Genomic DNA, 20,701 nt, shown 5'->3' with positions numbered 1-20,701 from the left:
AATGCTAATGAAGAAGGAGGATAAAGAGGAGGAAGAAATCTATGGATATTAGGGATTTAAATCATTAACATTTCCAAGATTATTTAATTTATATATTTTATAATAAAGAAAAATGCTTTAACAAATATATTACAATTAATATGAAAAGGTAATATTGCCTTGTAACATAGGTATTACCTTGTAATTTAGCGATTATAGCAAAGACAACAATCTGATATTCTAGATTATTCCCAAAAGTGGTTTCACTGTTTCATGAGCAACACAGCCAATGCCTATTGCAGGAATCACCTTTAAGATGCTAGGGGTGAAGCCCCTAAAAAATCCCTTTTTTCCTTCTTTGTTATATATTTCGTGAATGAGCTCAGTCATAGGTAGTTTTTCTTTGTCAACCATGGCTATAAATTAAAAGAAAATAATAATAATATAATAATAATATAATTCAATATTTTCATCTTTAAACATTGAGATAGTCCAGTTTTAATGAGGAGAAACTGGCATTACTTCAGAATGAAAAACAACTTATGTAACCTTACCACCACCACCATCTGTATAGCATGGTCCCATACAGTTCACTATGGTAGCTACTTAATTAAAATTAAGTAAAACTAAAATTTCAGCTTCTTAGTAACAATATTTTTAGTGCTCATTAGTTTCACATGACTAAGGACATTAAATTCACAAGGACTGCTTACTGGAAAAATACAAATATAAGTATTTCTATCACTACAGAAAGTGCTATAGAACAAATTGCAAGTCTTTCATGAGGAACCACCAAGAAGCATTTGGAATTGGGAATGACACAATCTGAAAGAAGAATAGACAGGTGATACAGTGGATAGATTAATTTCCCTACATAAGCAAAATATAAATCAAACCCGAATCTTATTCGAGAAAGAGAGAGAAAGAGATGTTAGACACTTACCACATTATCCCCTTTGAATCACTTACTCAAGAAAATAACAACAGGGTAATGTGGGGAGTTTTTCTTCTTGAAAAATGATGAGGGCTATTTTCTTAAAAGCTAAATCTCTAACATGGCACTCTGAGATAAACAAAGCAGATTTCATCCCCACTTGTTATCTCCTCTCTAGACTAAAAGAAAACAACTAAGTTCAATCCACAGATGTGTTGAGTTCTTGATGCAGAATACAGTAAGGATATCAGATTACAGGCAAAACTGTATGCTCCCATGGAGTAATTTTTGATTCAATATGAAGAGAGCAAAGCCCTTTCTATTATTCTGTGTTCACTAGCTAATTAAAATTTTAATGAGATCATCAGTAATTAGATGAAGTTTGGAGAGTGCCAAACATAACTTTTTCCTTTTCTTATGTGTTTTTATGTTTTACATTATCTTTAAATAGCTGTACAAAGGAGTTGCCATTCAACAAAGTAGTTTATAAATACAATGCATCTTGATCCAAACATAACTTTTGAGAATAACATCTGAAGCTCATTAAGTGTCTAGTCAATAAAACAATAAATTTGACTCTAATGCTTTTGATTGATCAATTCTACAATTTTTCTGTTTTTAAACCATTAGCTCATAAATATTTAAAGTATATTTTTAACGTAGATATTACTTCATTAAAAATGCCAAACTCACCTTCAACCTGCATGCGGGTTCTAAGAAGGTGTAGAGGGAAGCTTGCTAACTGACCACAAGTGTGAGACAATGTACTACAGGCCAGCAAAGTCATTATCCCAGGGTTTACAGACTTTTGCGCAAAATGTTCTAGCCAATAATTCTTCAAAAGCTGATAAAGAGAATGATATTTATCCTTTAACTACAATGCAACTGTTAGTAAAATAAAGCTTCAATAGAGAAGGGCATCTCTGCTGACAAAACAGGGAGAAGACACACAGATGTTTCCTAACGAACAATTCAAGTTTGTATTTCTGTGTGTTTTCTTTTGTCTTGTTTTTCCTTTGCTTGTTTGTTTTGGTTTTAAAGATGGTCAAAAACTAGAGTGAAATTCTGGAGATTCTCAGAGAGCTTAACAACACGTTGCAGAAAAGATGACACAATCTACGGCAGGCTAACAAAACCATATTTTCTCAACTCTGAGGAAAGACACGTCTTTCCTAATTCCTTTCTTTAAATAAAAGTGACTGGGGAAAAACACTTGAGGTTTCAAAACTGTTTCTTAAAGGATGGCAGAAAGTTTATGTACTGCAACAATTATCCAAATGTATAATTTGAGGCTTCTGAAAAATTAAATTCCAAAATTTCTGTCCTGTGTATCTTTATTAAATCCTCTAACAATGAAAGCAGGAATACATAATGGCACTTTAGCATAAAAGCAAAAAAAAATTGGACTATGAAAATGAAAGAACAGCAAAATCCCAATATGCTAATATTAACAATTCTGTTTTAACAATATCACAGAAGTAAGAAAACAAAAAGGCTAGAAATGCATGATATAATATTTGCTATTTTGAACACATAAAAAATGTACTTATATGTGTTAAAGTCCTAAGCACACATGGCTACTTTTCATATGATAGTGGTAGCATCTGCCAAAAATTCTACTGGCCTGTGTCCAGAGAGCTGTCCTCCCACATTGGAAGTGAACTATTCTAATCACATGCTCTCACCTGGTTTTTACAATTAAATGGTAACTAATGTGAAGGTGGTCTTCCTGAAACAGATGTATAGTCATAAAAATGAAATGACTGGCAGAATGCAGAGTTACCCTTGAATCCTACCTGACAAGGCTTCTGCCCATCTACCTTCATGCTGCCTGTCATCCCCTGCCTGACGGAGCTTTTGCTCTACCTTCATGCTGCCTGTCATCCCCAACCTCTTGTCATATCCCCTACAATTCTGGTAGTCATGATTTTGCCAGACTATTTGTTTTCTCAATCTTATCTGCACATCATATTTTTTCTGCATAGTGAGTTAAAAGCTTGAATCTCAAGGCTATCCTGGGATAATTATATCAGAATTGCTCAGGGTCTAGCCCAAGAATTCTGTTTTTTAAAAATACACACAGGTAGGTGATTCAGAGATGCATCCAGGGTTGAAAGCCAGGATACTATCAGAATTTATTTCTATAATTATTGTTGCCAAAAACTCATTTACAACAACAAAAAAAATAGCCAAACATAAAATTATTACAATGCCAAATGTCTAACATATAAAACAAGTAGACAAATAAAAACATTCAGTTCACTTTGTGGTCCAAAGAAACTTGGACCAACTTTAGGCAAGGTCATTTATAACCATACTTTTAGAATTTAAAAAAAACAATTATTGTTCAGTATTTCAAAACTAACACATCATGTCCTATTTTGAGAAGGCACTTACCTCATAAACAGCAAGATCTAAGCTTGTATAAGGTACAATGCCCAGCATGTTAGGAACATATCCTTTGAAAAAAGTTTGGAAACCTTCTTTTCTAAAGAGTTTCATACAACAATCAATAACTCCAGAATATTCTCCAGTTTTGCCTACAGTCAGTCTGGTCTTTACTACCTATGTGTGAAAGAAAATAAGGAAATACTTATCAAATTTACCCAACTTTTCTATTGATCTAGTACACCTTATTAAATCAGATTGTTTAAAAAATTAAATCAAAAAATGAGCATTAATTGTAACTTCTTAATTATCAACAACTGATACGATACTGAGGATTTCTGAATTTTGCTTGTTTATCCTGTGATGTTTCCATGACCAACAAAAAAATTACAACTGCAGTTAAAATTTTATAATGATACACACCTCCATAGGGTAAATACAGGTCTGGGCAGTTGCACCAGCCAATGAGCCAGCTATAAATCTTTCCAGAATTCCTATATTAGCACCATCAAAACTAAGCCATTTCTTATACTGCAAAAATAAAAATATAGAAATTCATATTGATAGTGAAATGTAATATATACTGTTCAAAATTTTAAATATTAATAGTATAAGATTTATATTAAAACATAACCAGATGCCCGATATTAGAACAACCTATAAGAATGTTTGAGGCTGGGAATGTAGCTTAGTGGTAGAGTGCTTGCCTAGCATGCATGAAGCCCTGGGTTCAATGCCTCATAAACAGAAAAAAACCAGAAGTGGTAACTGTAAGCTCAAGTGGTACAGTGCTAACCTTGAGCAAAAAAGCAGCTCAGGGACAGTGCCCAGGCCCTAATGTCAAGCCCCAGGACTGGTAATAAATAAATATATAAATAAATAAATATTTGATTTTAAATTCTAAGCAAAAGCTGCATCTTAAGCCTCCTTTTTCTTGCTGAGTACGTCACTAGCAATATAAAATTATTTAAGCCTATTCACAAGTGTATTATTTCATAAGGGGCAGGCAAATAACACACAGGGCAGGAATTTCATCTTTTATCTCTTTTCTGTACTATGTTTACACATGGAAGACAATATTGTTTGGTTACTGGGCAACAAAAACTAGTAAATGACATGCGGCTTTTCTTGTTACAAGGGATACGATAACAAGAAATGGGGCGATAAAGGCTATGCTGATGAGTTTTCAAATGGAAATCAAGACTAAAGGCCCCAATGTGGAAAAGAATTTAGACATATTTTGTCAGTGCCTCAGAGAGGTCAAGCTTAAAGTTGATGAACTAGTTTACATGGCAGAGGAAATTTCAAAGAAGCAATTCATTTATGTTGTATGATGGGTTGGCAGCTTTAAGCTAAATCTGCAATGAGAATAGGAAACAAAAATAAAAAATAAGTAAAATTTCATCAAACTATAAAGATTTTGCACAGCAAAAGACAATTAACAGAGAGGGTTGAAAAGAGTTATCCAAAGAATGGCAGAAAATATTTGCAAACCATGTATCTGACATGAGTTAATGACTAATTTATATAGAGCTCACACAATTCACTTAAAAATATAAATCATCTGATTTTAAAATGGGCAAAGGGCCTGAATAGACATTTCCTCAAAGAAGACATGCAAATGGCCAATAGTTTTAAGATACAATGACATCACTAATCAGGGAAATGCAAACTAAAATCAGATATCTTCTAATAACTGTAAAAATGGTGAATATCAGAAAGTCAAAACCTTTGCATACTATTGATATTATCAAAGGATATTTACCATGATCCAGAAACCCCACTTTTTATAATCCAGCAATACTACTTCTGGATAGAGAGCCAAAGGAGACAAAACTCTACATCTCAAAAAGATATCTCCACTCTCTATTTTAACATTATTCACGGTAGCCAAGATATGAAAGCAGCCTAAATGTCATCTGATGGATGAATGGCTAAAGAAAACATGCACAAATGTAATACAATAATATGACACATGAAATATTCATCTTTTAAAACAAGTAAATCTAGGAGTTACTCACAGGTGACAGAGTGAGAGCAGGTAACAATCTAAGCTCTTCCCAACCTAACAGGGATTTAGGGTACCAGCAGGCAATCCATGCCAAGTTAGGTATAAGATATACACTAAAAAACAAGATTATATACTACATGCCTACAAAGACAGAAAACCAGTGAAGTGGCACCCACGACAATGACTGAGCTGCCAACTTAGCACTTGCCTTTGGTGAAGAATTAAAAGAGCCTGAAGGGAAAAGGCAGGAACAGGAACACCCAGCCAAACCTGCCACAGTCATACAGATACATAGATAATTCACCACACCATGGACAATCTAAATCATCACTAGAAATGCTGAGTATTTCCCAAAGGGAGAATAGCATCTGCCTAGGAACCCCTTCCCCCACCCAAGAAGTGCGCCATCTTTGAAAGTGGCACAGAGGCCTCCAGAACACCTGGCCAGAAATACTTGCCAGAGAAGTGGCACCATTTTTGAAAGGGAAAAACGAATCTGAAACTCTCCCCAACCAAAAGTGAAGTTGTATTTATATAGGAAAGTACCTATCTGTGATTTAAAACCTCTGATTTAAATTCTATGCAATCGTAGGCTTCTGTGTTTGTTTTTTTTACTTCATATTGTGTCCTGTTGTGGTTTCAGTTTTAGGTGCTTTTATTCCATTGGTATTATTTTTCATTGGTTCATGTTGACTCTTACAATTGAATTACTTATCAATTATAAATATACCTAATCTTTTCTAAACCACAATACCCTTCTCCATCCAAAATAAAGATGTATTTAGATAGGGGAATACCTACAACTGACAAGCTTATTAGAGAGTATTAGTGTTTAGGGAGTCTGATGCATAGACTCATGGGTCTGTAGATAGACTACAAGGTCTATCTCCCTCATTTGGTTTCTCCATTGCAGCTATTACCTACCTTCTTTTTCATCCCTCTTCAGCTTAATCTTCTATAACATTAAGACTTCTCTCACCCTTAGTTCTCTCTGAAAAACCGCTCCTCTCCAAACTTCCCCTGCCTTACAACTTCAATGTTTTCAACTGGTAGACAAGCATAAACAGCACAGCATCTCAACATGACTAAACTCTAAACCCTAATCCTATACTTAATGCTCTCAAAAAAATCTGAGCCCAGATAAACAAATCCAACCAAATATCACCTGGCCATCAACTGGCTAACCAACCAACCTATTAGGAAGGCGACAGTCCCCAAAAATATTAAAAGCAAAAGGGTTTACAAATGAAAAGAACAAACTATAGGAACACAAGAAAAATGGCACCTCAGTGAAGCTTAATTCCCACAGAAAATAACCAGGTAATAGAACTGATAAGCAAGGACCTAGAAGACAGCTCCAAAATGCTTTAAAAATACTGCTAATAAATATGATTAATGAGAAGATAGAAAACCTACACAAGGCAATTTGTGAGCATGATGAGATTAATGAAAGATTAGTAAATGAATTCAGAGTCTTCAAACAGAAAGTTCAATGAATTCTAAGAGAAGGAAAGGAAGAACAATAAAAAAATTGTCTCCCAGCTAAAGGATATGGGAGAAGACACAGATAAACAAATGAAGGAAGCAAAGAAGTTCATAAAAGATCTAAAAGAACTGGCATGGTGGCTCATGCCTGTAATTCTAGCTACTCAGAAGGCTGAGATCTGAGGATCACGGTTCAAGGCCACCCCAGGCAGGAAACTCCGTGAGACTCTTATCTCCAATAAACCACTTAGAAAATCAGAAGTGGCACTGTGGCTCAAGTGGTAGAGTGCTCACTTTAAGCTGAAGAGCTGAGGGACAGCACCCAGGCCCAGAGTTCCAGCCCCATGACCGACCAAAAAAAAAAAAAAATCTAAAACAAATTTCAATAAAGAAATAGAAGTAATCAAAAATGACCAATTACAAGGCAGAGAAATAAAAACAAAGTAGAAAGTCATGACAGAAGACTAGAATAGATTACACAGAAGAGAGGGTCTCAGGGACAGAAGACAGGAAAGATACAATAGAGAAAGAGAAGACAAATATCCATAACAAATCCATGAAATAAGAAAGGAGCTTGCAAGAACTTCAAGACTCAATCAGAAGAACTAACTTAAGACTGGTAAGTATTGAGGAAGAAGAAAAGCAGGCAACTAAAAGGATTATGTAACATATTTAATAGAATTCTAGCAGAGAACTTCTACAACAACCAAAAAGATAAGAAGCTTTTGAACTCCAAACAGACCAGGCCAGAAAAGAACATTCCACTGCCACACTGTAATCTTCCCAGGATGAATAGAGACCAAGGAAAGGATGCTTAAAGCTGTTAGAGAGAAAAAATTGATTACATATAAAGGAAAACCAGTGAGAATTACTACAAATTTCTAAGCTGAGACCATGAAAACAAGAAGAGCTTAGAATGATGCATGCCAATTAAAGGTACACAACTATCAACAAAGAATACTGTACCAGCAAAGCTCATTTTCATAACCAAAGGACAAATAAAAATTTTCCATAACAAAGAAAAATTGAAACAATTTATCTCCACCAAACCAGCACTATAGAAGATACATAAAGACATCCTGCATGAAAAGACAACAACAACACAATACTGACAGAGAGAACGAACCTTACCAAATAACCAGATAAATATAGTTAAGAGGAAGCTATAACTCATCTTAGAAAGTTGATAACATGGCAACAGTTACCAAACACTTCTTAGTCCTAACCCTCAATATTAATGGACTTAGCTCTCCAATTAAACAACATGGATTGATGAGTTAGATCAAAAAACAAGGGATCTTACTGCCAAAAACAAACATTCTCAAAGTGAAAGCCTGGAATAAAGTCAAGCAAATAATCCCTATAAACAGTTCAGAGTAGCAATATTAATATCAGATAAAATAGACTTCAAACTAAAACTAGTAAGAAGAGGCAAAGAAGGACATTACATATTAATAAAGGGGACTCTCCTACAGGAGGGTATAACAATTATAGTTATCTATGTACCAAATGCTGGAGCACCCAACTTCATCAAGCAAATACTACTTAACCTAAAAACACATAGATCCAAACACATTGATTGTGGTGACTTCATCCAGTTGAAAACTCAGCAAAGAAAACTCAGACCTAAATAATTCCATTGACCTCCAACTACAAATAACAGATATCTACAGAATATTTCACCCAGCAGCATCAGAATATACATTCTTCTCAGTAGTACACAGAACCTTCTCCAAAGTAGATCTTATTTTAGGTCAGAGAGAAAAATTGTGCACATTTTTAAAAACTGAAATTATTCCCCGCATCTTGTCAGACCACAATGGAATAAAATTAGAGCTCAACACCAAAAGTCATCATAGAAAATTCTCTAACTCGGGCTGGGAAGGTGACTCAGTGGTAGAGCACTTCCCTTGCATGCATGAGGCCCTGGGTTTGATTCCTCAGCACCACATAAGCAAAAAGAAAAAAGCCGGAAGTGGCACTGTGGCTCAAGTGGTAGAGCACTAGCCTTGAGCTGAAGAGCTGAGGGACAGTGCCCAGGCCCAGAGATCAGGCCCCACGACCGGACCCAAAAAAAAAGAAAGAAAATTCTCTAACTCATGGAGACTGAACAACACATTGTAGAATGACCAGTGAGTCACTAAAGAGATTAGAACAGAAATTCAAACATTTATGGAATTTAACAAAATTAACAAACAAAATACCAGCTCTTCTAGGACACAGTAAAGGAAGTACTCAGAAGAAAATTTATACTTCTGACTGCCTACATAAAAAAATTAGAGAAATCTCAAATTAACACTTTAATGATGATGCATCTCAATCTCCTTTAGAAAACAGGAACAGCCAAGCACTGCTGGCTCACATCTGTAAGCCTAGCTACTTGGGAGGCTGAGATGTGAGGATTTCAGTTCAAAGCCAGTCTGGGCAGGAACGAAGTCCATGAGGCTCTTATCTCCAATTAACCACCAAAAAACCAGAAGTGGTGCTGTGGCTCAAGTAGTAGAGCACTCACCTTGAACTGAAGAGCTCAGGGACAGCACCCAGAGTTCAAGCCCCACAACCGACAACAACAACAACAACAAAAAAAAAAAAAAACAGGAAAAGCCAAACCCCAAACTAGTACAGAAACAAATAAAAAAAAACTATATCAGAAATAAATGAATTAGAAACTTAAAAACCATAGAAAGAATCAACAAAACAAAAAGTTGGTTCTTTGAAGAAATGAAAAAAATGTAGAGACCCTTAGCAAATCTGACCAAAAAAGAACACACCCAAATAAACATAAACAAGCAAGATTCAAAACATTATAAGGGAATACTTTCCAAACTTTTATGCCAACAAATTAGAGAATAGGGAAGAAATGAAAGAATTCCTAGAGAATACTGATACACCCAAACTGAACCAAGGAGATTCAACCCAACTAAATAGACTCATAAAAAGTAATGAAATTGATACAGCAATAAAAGGACCTCCCATTCAAGCAAAGCCCAGGACCAGACAGATTCACAGCCAAATTCAAAGGAGAACTCACTCCAATCCTCCTTAAACTCTTCAATGAAATTTAAAGGGAAAGATCACTACCAATCTCATTCTATGAAGCCAGCATTAACACTCATCCCAAAACCAGATAGGGACGCATCAAAGAAAGAACTATAAATCCATCTCTCTTTTTTTTTCGGTCATGGAGTTGGAACTCTGGGCCTGGGCAATGTCCCTCAGCTCTTCAGCTCAAAGCAAGCACTCTACCACTTGAGCCACAGGGCCACTTCTGGTTTTCTGGTGGTTTATTGGAGATAAGAGTCTCACAGCCCAGGCTGGCTTTGAACCATGATCCTCAGATCTCAGCCTCCTGAGTAGCTAGGATTACAGGCATGAGCCACCAATGCCCAACTAGACCCATCTTTTTGATGAACATTGATGCAAAACTTCTTAATAAAATCCTAGCCAACTGAATTTAACAAATCAAAAAAAACCCATACACTATGACTAAACGGGATTCATTTCAGGAATGCAAAACTGGTTCAACATACGTGAGTCAATTAATATAATTCAACATATCAACAGAAGCAAGGACAAGAACCACATGATCATCTCAAGATATACAGAAAAAGAAATTAACAAGATTCAACACCTCTTTATGGTAAAACTTCTGAAGATGCTAGGAATCCATGGAATGTTCCACAATATAATAAAGGCTGTAAATGATAAACCAGCCTAATACTTAATAGTAAAAGTTAAAATCATTTCCTCTAAAATCAGGAACGAGACAAGGATGTCCATGTTCCCCACTCCTCTTCAATATAGTACTGGAATTCCTAGCAAGAGCAACAAGGCATGAGAAAGACATAAAGGGGATCCAGATGCAAAAAGAAGTACAACTATCTCTCTTTGCAGGTGACATGATATTGTATTTAAAGAGCTCTATAGGTTCTTCCCTCCAGTCATTTGAGCTTATCTAAAACATTGGCAAAGTAGCAAGGTATAAAAATCAGTAGCTCTTCTATATGCCAGCCTTGAGAACTACAAGACTGAAATTAGAAAAGCAACTCCATTTGTAGTAGCGTCTCTCTCTCTATACACACACACACACATACACACACACACACACACACACACACACACACACACACACACACACACACACACACACACACCTACATATTAACTTAACCAAAGTTGTGAAAATTCTCTACTATGGAAACATTAAAAATTTGAAAATGAAGTTGAAGCAGATTTAAGAAAATGGAAAACCCTTCCATGCTTCTAGATTGGAAGGATTAACATTGTGAAAATGGCAATATTGCCCAACGCAATTTTAAAATTCAATGCAATACCCACCAAATTCCCACACTTTTCAATGATATAGAGAAAGCAACCTAAAAAATCATATGGGATAATAAGACTCCAAATAGCAAAAATAATCCTTAGCAAGAAGAACAGTGTTAAGAGGAATATCAATACCAAACTTCAATCTCTATTACAAATCTATAGAAAAAAAATTTTTAAAAACAGCCTGCTACTGGCACAGAATAGGCCTGAGGACCAACGTAACAGAATAGAAGACCCAGAAATAAACCAACAGACCTATATCCACCTAATAATTGATAAGGAAGCCAAAAGCATAGGATGGAAGAAAGACAACCTCTTCAACAAATGGTGCAGGCAGAATTGGCTATATACATGCAGACAACTGAAACTATATCCTTACATATCACCCTGCACTAGGATCAAATTCTAAATGGATTGTAAGGCCAGATACCATGAAAATATTACAGGAAGGGATAGAGGAAACACTAGGGCTCCTAGGCACAGGTTGAAACTTCCTAAATAAAGATCCAGAATCACAGCAAATCAAAGAAAGACAGAATAAATGGGATTGCATCAAACTGAACAGTTTGTGCATAGGACATAGCTAGCAAGACAAATAAAAAGCATGCAGAATGGGAGAAGATTTTTACTAGCTACATCACTTTACATCACCTTTACAATAACAATTTTAAAAAAGAAAAAAATGAAGTAAATCCTACCATTTTCATTGGGCACTGGTGATTCAAAGCCAGCCTAGACAGAAAAGTCTAGGAGACTATCTGCAATTGTACAGACCTAATGGTACTTTCTCCTGTGACTATAGATGAAGTGCCTGGCCAAGATTAAACACTTGCCTAAGCACTAGTTCTTATCTCCTTTCACCCATATCTCTACTCACAATTGAGGTAAGCTGTTAACCATGCTAGTCTCTTTCTTCTTTAATCAATGGCCCCTTCTTTGCTTGATCAGTCCCCTAGGAATATACACATTGCTTCTTCTACAAAAAAATACTCTCTTGGTCCCATTTTTCCCTCCATTTAACATTCACTTTCCCTTTCACAGTATAACTTGTCTTAAGAATTATCAATCACTGTTGTCTGTGTTCCCTGCAGTCACTGTTACCATCTCACATACCATATATTTTATTTATTATTTCTTCTAATATATATTGTTATATAACTTCCATAAAGGCAGAAAAAAAATTTTGATCGTTTCTTATTTGCTGCAACATGTACATTACTTTTCTAGCTGAATACATCAGGTGTTCAGGAAATACTTCTAGTCTAGAGGAGCAGCTGGGAGGTTAAACAAGCTCTCCCAAAGAAACCAGTTTTAGTGTTCCAGTGAAAAATCCAAGGCTAGAGAGTCACACCAAGTGTGTCATCATAGTACAGAAAGTTTAGCCAGAGAGAAAAAAATCAGGGAACTTGGTTAAGAAGACTGATTGCAGTACTTGCCGGTATTTGCAGCAGCAGACAGCAGACAGACAGAGCCCAGCAAAGGCGCCAGAGATGGTATGTAAGCGGATTCTACTCACTGCCAGCAAGAACTGACAAGGACTGGAACTCTTCATCCTGCTGACCACAGACAGTTGCTGACTGTGGATGACCCAGAATCCAAGGGAAAGGCATGAGTACCCACCCCACAAGATAGTCCCACTCCTCACAGAGCAGTGTTAGGAAAATAGCCAACTCCACCACCACCAAAGAAGAACGCCATCTTTTAATGCAAAAACTGGGCCAGAGCAGCTAGCACATAACTCAGGCCTTAGAAGAAGACAATGGGAGCCATTCAACAGGTCAAAGGAACTTGACCAGCATGGCTCAGCTCCATCCCTGGGAAAGTTCCCTTCCAGGCAGAAGGAGCTCTGCCCAGAGCAGGGAGACCTTCTTCACTGGGCAAATAAGCCAGAGGCAGTCCCACCCCTTTGCAGCATGGGCAGCTCTTCCAGCTGCAGAGGGTAATAGAAAAACCATTGGAAACTGGATTCCCATAAATCCTGAGAATGGCTCCATGCTCGGCTGTGGGGAGTGTCTCAGGAGCTAGTTCCTCAGAGATAGCTACTGATTGCTGACAGGCCACCCTACCCACACCTAGCAACTCCAAGCAAGAGGAAACAGCCTTCTTGGTCTTATGTGACACTCAAAGCAGATTACCCTCCCCACTGAACTAGCCTGGGAGGAGAGTCATAAAGTCCACATGCCAGTAAGGCAGAGCTTTGTTCAGCCTGCTCAAGCAGATTTAAGAAACCAACTAACCACAGGAAAACCAACCACCACAAGCAAACAAGAGACTCCACCAAAAGACTGGTTAAAGACACAGAGGAGACACAAGATTCCCCCCCCTCAAAAAAAATCAAAGAAATATTCTTTCTCCCTAATTTTTTAAATTTTTTAAAATTGTTTTCTATTAAAAAAAATTGTTTTCTATATTTTTCATCATTTTTATTTTTTTAATTCTCTTTTTATTCTTTCCCCTGTTGGTCCTTTTTCTTTTTTTGCTTTACTTAATTGCTGTTCTGTTCATCCCCAGATACATACCCATCTTCAATTATTAGACCTTATCCTTCATTGTGTGCATATGTAATTCAGATATCAATTACTTAATTCACAAACTACCAGCCTTAACTCCTTTAATTGTGGCATTATTTCTTTATGCTTATATAATTTTAAGTGTTTCATTTTTAATTTTTTTATTTTTCTTTTTATCTCTCTTTTCCTTTCTTTCTCTCTTTTTCCTCTCTCTGAATTTAGGTCTTCTCTCTCCCCCTTTCCCTTATTTTCTCCTCACAGTTCTCCATAGACTTATTAATTTCTGGTCTCCTGACTCCTTTTTTGAGTTTCTTAGTCCATTGATTCCTAGTTGTTTGTTGGTAAACTAGACTGCATCTGTACTCATTTGACTGCGTCAAACAATCTATGCAACTACAGGATTCTGTGTTGATACTTGCCTTAAAATAGTGTTCTAGTGTGGAATTAGTTTTGCTTTCATACCCAAATGGGCAGAACAAGCCATAAAAACAAAAGATGAATGGCAAGTCCAAGTATCTCAACTCCCACTCATGATAATCAGGCAACAGAGCAGTTGATGAATAATCCAAATGAGAGTTCCCAAAATGCTCTATAAACACTACTGGCAAACATGCTGAATGAAAAGATTGAAAGTCTGCAAAAGGTTCTGTGTGAGCATGATAGGGAAATGCATGAACATGACAAGGCTAACCAAAGATTAATAGAGGAATTGCGGGAGTGATGAGAATAACCAAAGACTAATAGAGGCATTCATGGAATCCACAAACAGAAAGCTGGAGGAATCCATGGAGTCCACAAAGGGAATGCTGAATGAAGTCCAACAGAAGGAAAGGAAGTCCAATGAAACTGAACCACTCAACTAATGGATTTAGGAGTTCTTTGCTACCTTGATTTGGTTTTCAGTGAGAGTGAACACTGAAAACCAAATCAAGGTGGCAAAGAACTACTAAAACAAAGCTCCAACAAAGAATTTAAAGCCATCATCTGACCAATTAGAAGGAAAGGAAATAAAAAACAAAGTAGAAAGTCTTGATAGACCATACAGAAGATCAAATCTCTGGAATTGAAGACAGCCTAGACATTATAGAGAAAGAACAAACAAGTATTCAAGATGAATCCAAGAACTATGATAGATCAATTCAACAGATAGAAGATATCATCAGTGTTGAACCATCAGTGGATAATGGGAGAGATCAGAAAAGAAATTCTAATGTTTATGATATTTAAATGAACACACAAATTACCAGCTTCTCTGGGACACAGCAAAGGCAATACTCAGAGGCAAGTTTATAGCTCTGGGTTCCTACATCAAAAAATTGAAGAGATGTGAAACCAACAATTTAATGAGGCATCTGAAGCTCCTTGAAAAAGAGCAATAAGCCAATCCCAATCCAGTAGATGGAAATAAATAATTATAATTATAATTAAATCAGAAGTAAATGAATTAAAGTCCAAAAGAATAACAAGAATCAACAGAGTTGGTTCTTTGAAAAAAATTAACAAAATTGACAGACCTTTAGGAAATCTTATCAGAAAAAGAACACACCCAAATAAACTCAGAGATGAGAATGGAAACATCACCACAGAATCAACCAAGATCAGAACATTATAAGGGAATACTTCTCAAACCTTTATGCTAATACATTTGAGAATCTGGACGAAATGGAACAATTTCTAGCAAACATTGAGATGCCCAAACTAAACCAAGATTATTTGAACCAATTTAACAGACTCATATCAAGAATCAAAATAGAAACAGCAAGAAGAGTCCTCATACCCAAGAAAATCCCAGGACCAGATGGATTTACAGCTGAATTCTACAAGGCCTTCAAACATAACTCACACCAATACTCTTCTAACTCTTCAATGAAATCAAAAGTGAAACTTTACTACCAAATTCTTTCTATGAATCCATCATAACCCTCATCCCAAAACCACAGGGACTCACCAAAGAAAGAGAACAATAGACCTATTTCTTTGATGAGCATAGATGCAAAACTTCTCAACAAAATTTTGGCCAAGTGACTTCAACAACATATCAAAAAAAATCACATCAAAAAAGAGCGAGGATAAGAACCACCTGATTATCTCAATAGATGTAGAAAAAGCATTTGACAAGATCCAACACCCCTTTATGATGAAAGCTCTAGAGAAACTAGGAATCATGGAACAGTCCTCAATATAATGAAGGGTATGTATGACAAATCTACAGCCAGCATTATAATGGTGAAAAGGATGTCCGCTGTCTCCACTCCTCTTCAATTTAATATTATAATGCCTAGCTAGAACAATAAGACAAGATGCAAACATAAAGGGGATCCAAATAGGGAAAGATGAAGTAAAACTCTCCTTCTTTGCAGATAATATGATCTTGTATTTAAAGAACCCCATGGACTGGGACTCCACTCTCAAGTTACTCAAGCTGATCCAAAACTTTAGTAAAGTAGCAGGCTATAAAATTAAACCTCAAAAATCAATGGCTTTTCCATATGCCAATAATGAGAAGAGTGTGGCTAAAATCAAGAAAAAAACTCCTTTTATAATAGCCCCTCCAAAAAATAAAGTACCAGGGCTAGAAAGGTGGCTCAGTGATAGAGTTTGCCTTACATGCATGAGGGCCTGGGTTTGACTCCTCAGCACCACATAAGCAGAAAAAGCTGGAAGTGGTGCTGTGGCTCTAGCCTTGAGCTGAAAAACTGAGGGACAGTGCCAGGCTCAGAGTTCAGGCCCCATGAACAGCAAATAAATAAATAAATAAGTACAAACATACATACATACATACATAACATGCATACATACATACAAAATAAAATACCTAGGAGTTAACTAAAGAAGTGAAAGACCTCTGTGATGAAAATTAAATTTTAAAAACCTGAAAAAGGAAATTAAAGCAGAACTAAGAAAGTGGTAAAAAAATCTCTCATATTCCTGAATTGAAAGGATTAACATCGTGAAAATGGCAATACTGCCAAAGGCTATATACAAGTTCAATGTGATACCTATCAATATCCCAACCTGATTCTTCAATGAAATAGAAGAAGCAATCCAAAAATTCATATGGAACAATAAACTACCCCAAATAGCAAAAACAATCCTTAGCAGAAAGAACAGTGCTAGAGGAATATCAATACCAAATTTCAAACTCTACTACAAAGCCATAGTAATCAAAACAGCTCAGTACTGGCACAAGAACAGATCTGAAGACCAACAGAATAGAACTGAAGACCCAGAAATTAATCCACAGATCTACAGCCACCTAATCTTCGATAAGGGAGCTAAAAAAAAATAGAATGGAAGAAAGACAGCCTCTTCAGTAAATTATGCTAGCAAAATTGGTTAAACACCTGTAGAAAACTAAAATTTGAGCATTATATATCACCCTGTACCAGAATCAACTCCAAATGAATCAAAGACCTCGAAGTATTAAAGCAGACACACTGCAAACATTACAGGAAGGAATAGGAGAAACTCTAGGGCTCCTTGAAACAGGTCAAAATTTTCTTAATGAAGACCCAGAAACACAACAAGTCAAAGAACGGTTGGACAAATGGGATTGCATGAAACTACAAAGTTTCTGCATGGCAAAGGACATACAAGCAAGATTAATAGAAAACCCACCGATTGGGAGAAGATCTTCATTAGCCATAAGACAGACAAGGGCCTTATATCTAAACCATACGTAGAACTCAAAAAATTAAATCCCCCAAAAGCAAATCCTCAAAGAAACAACTTCACCATTAATAAATGGGCTAAAAACTTCATGAGATCTAGCCATAAAGGAAATGCAAATCAAAACAACATTGAGATTCCACTTCACCCCAGTTAGAATGGCTAGAATCAAGAAATCTAATCACAACAGATGCTAGAGGGGCTGTGGCCAAAAGAGAACCCTACTGCACTGCTTGTAGGAGTGTAAACTTGTTCAACCACTTTGGAAAGTAGTATGGAGGTTCTTCAAAAGACTCCACATACAGTTCCCCTATGACCCAGCAATCCCACTTTTGGGCATTCACAAACAAGGCTATACTAAAACTACCAGCACAACTATGTTTATGCAGCATTATTTACCATAGCTAAGATATGGAACCAACCCAGATGCCCCTCAGTAGATGAATGGATCAAGAAAATGTGGTATATATACACAATGGAATTCTATGCCTCCATCAGAAAGAATGACATTGCCCTATTTGTTAGGAAATGGAGAGACTTGGAAAAAAACTCTATTAAGTGAAGTAAGCCAGACCCAAAGAAACATAGGTCCCATGGTTTCTCTTATTTGCAATAACTAGTGTAAGTCTAGGACAAGTAGAAAAGGTCAAAAGTGATGTACATATGACCAGATAATAATGTTAAGCGAAATGAACCACAAGATATGGACACAAGTGTTTTTTTTCTTTCTTGCTATTGTTTCTAACGTATTTATAACCACGTGATTTTTTTTTTGTTCCTTTGTATGTCCCTCCCCCACGGTATAACCCCTGTTTTCACTGTATTTGATGTTGGTATAATTTGGGGATTGGAAGGGAAAAAACAAATTGTTTAAATAGGGATACGGTTTAACCCATTGCAACAATGAGATGTATAAGACGCTGTGTTGAAAAAACAAATTTTACAATTTAGGCGGGGCGGCGAGGGGGGAGGAGGGGGGGAGGAATGCAGTTGTGGAGATGGGAGGGAAGGGATGGAAAAACAAAGGAGGAGGCAATAATGCTTGATAAGAAATGTACTCATTATCTTGCCCATGTAATTGTAACCCCTCTGTACAGTATTTTCACAATAAAAAAAAAGAAATGTACTCATTATCTTACTCATGTGATTGTAACCCCTCTGTACAGTATTTTCACAATAAAACACTTATTAAAATTTTTTTAATGACCATATAAGATGATGTTAAGTGAAATGAACCCCAAGATAGGGGCACAACTTGTTTTTTCTTTCTTGCTATTGTTTTTAATGAAGTTAAAATGTACCACGTGACTTTTTTTGTTTCTTTTGTATGTTCTTTCCCCATGGTATAACCCATTTTCACTGTATTTGATGTTGGTACCCTTCATCTTATATATACATTTTTCTAATTTGGGGAGGGGAAAGGAAATAACAAAATGCTGAAATAAGAATATAGGTTATCCCATTGTAACAATGAGATGTACAAGACACTGTTGAAAACGAACTTTACGGCTTGGAGGAATGGAGGAGTGGGCAGGTAGGGAGGGAAGGGATGGTAGAGGGAAAAAGAGGAGGTAACAATGCTCGATAGGAAATGTACTCATTACCTTACTCATGTAACTATAACCCCTCTGTACACTATTTTAAAAGAGAGACTTCTCTGAAGAGGAAATAAGAATGGCCAATAGACACAGGAAGAAATGCTCAACTTCTCTAGCATAAAAGAAATGCAAATCAAAACACTGAGATTCCACCTCACCCCAGTTAGAATGGCTAGAATCAAGAAATCTAATCACAACAGATGCTAGAGGGGCTGTGGCCAAAAGAGAACCCTACTGCACTGCTTGTGGGAGTGTAAACTTGTTCAACCACTTTGGAAAGTAGTATGGAGGTTCCTCAAAAGACTCCACATAGAGCTCCCCTATGACCCAGCAATCAATCCCACTTCTGGACATTTATCCAAATGATCACAAACAAGACCATACTAAAGCTATGAACATAACTATGTTTTTCACAGCATTATTCACCATAGCTAAGATAGCTCCAAATCCTTTTTTTGGGGGGGGAGAGGGGGGTCAGTTGTAGGGCCTGAACTCCGAAACTGGGCAATATCCCTCAGCTCTTCAGCTCAAGGCTAGCGCTCTACCACTTGAGCCACAGTGCCACTTCCAACTTTTTCTGCTTATGTGGTGCTGAGGAATCTACGGCCTCATGCATGCAAGGCAAGCACTCTACCATTGAACCATCTGCCCAGCCCTCACCATAGCTAAAATATGGAACCAACCCAGATCCAGATGTCCCTCAGTAGATGAATGGATCAAGAAAATGAGATGTATAAGATATATATATATATGGATATGGATATATATATATATATATATATATATATATGAATTCTATGCCTCCACCAGAAAGAATGACACCACCCCATTTGTTAGGAAATGGAAAGACTTGGAAAAAATTATATTAAGTGAAGTAAGTCAGACCCAAAGAAACATAGGCCCCATGGTTTCCCTTATTTGCAATAACTAGTATATGTCTAGGATAATCTTACCAGGCAAGCAGAAAAGCTCAAAAGCTATGTACATATAACCATATAAGATGATGGTAAGCGAAATAAACTCCAAAATATGGAGGTTTTTTTCTTTGTTGCTGTACTACTGACTTTTGGGGTTCTTTTGTATGTTCTTCCTCCTATGGTTTAACCCCTGTTGTCACTGTATTTGATTCTGGTGCCCTGCATCTTGTATATACATTTTTCTAATATGGGGAGGGGAAGGGAAATAACAAAATGCTGCAACAAGGATACAGGATGACCTATTTTAGCAATGAGATGTCCAAACATTGTATTGAAAACAAACTTTAAAACTTTGGGGAGGGGCTAAGGAGGTAGGGACAGAAGATCCAAGAAAACAAAGGAGGGGGTGACAGTGCTCAATAGGAAATGTCATTACCTTACTCATGTAACTATAACCCCTCTGTACAATATCTTTACAATAAAAAAGGAATATTTGCTGATGAAAGCAATACTTGTTGAATAAAAAAGTAAGAAATATTTGTTTTAAAGATGTAAGCCCAGTTTTCTATTCATCTATCTACTTGTTTTTCAACTGTTTGAATCAAAAAAAGATATCATAAATATTTTATATTTCCTCAAAATTTTGAGGCTCTGTGACCATGTGAACAAGGTTCTACAAAAGAAGCATTTGAAAACCATATGCTAAAAATTGTTTTAAAAGAATTATCACAAGATTCACAGTAATAAAGAAATATTGAGAAGCATATAGACCACTCTTAGACTCTTACATGACACAAATAACATATTTTAAAATAGACCCATATCATGTCAAGATAAATTACTTAAACAAAAGAAAATATTAAACCAATTTATATATTCTA

The 20,701-nt window shown here is 36.4% G+C and overlaps 1 protein-coding gene across 1 annotated transcript in view; it reads right to left on the bottom strand.

Moving 5' to 3' along the window:
• Positions 1 to 219: 219 nt before the first annotated feature.
• LOC122111425 (calcium-binding mitochondrial carrier protein SCaMC-1-like) overlaps positions 220 to 20,701 on the bottom strand; it is a 44,851-nt gene continuing 24,369 nt past the window's right edge. The window contains exons 7-10 of the mRNA XM_042684256.1: positions 3,725 to 3,832; positions 3,311 to 3,478; positions 1,607 to 1,757; positions 220 to 395 (exon numbers count right to left, since the gene is read on the bottom strand). Of these exons, the coding sequence (XP_042540190.1) occupies positions 220 to 395; positions 1,607 to 1,757; positions 3,311 to 3,478; positions 3,725 to 3,832 (603 nt within the window). The remainder of the gene's footprint in view (positions 396 to 1,606; positions 1,758 to 3,310; positions 3,479 to 3,724; positions 3,833 to 20,701) is intronic.

Source organism: Dipodomys spectabilis, unplaced genomic scaffold (assembly GCF_019054845.1).
Source record: "Dipodomys spectabilis isolate Male_0828 unplaced genomic scaffold, ASM1905484v1 ptg000002l, whole genome shotgun sequence".
Taxonomy (NCBI): domain Eukaryota; kingdom Metazoa; phylum Chordata; class Mammalia; order Rodentia; family Heteromyidae; genus Dipodomys; species Dipodomys spectabilis.
Note: the sequence above shows the minus strand (reverse complement) of the source record. Positions and strands in the feature narration are given on the sequence as shown.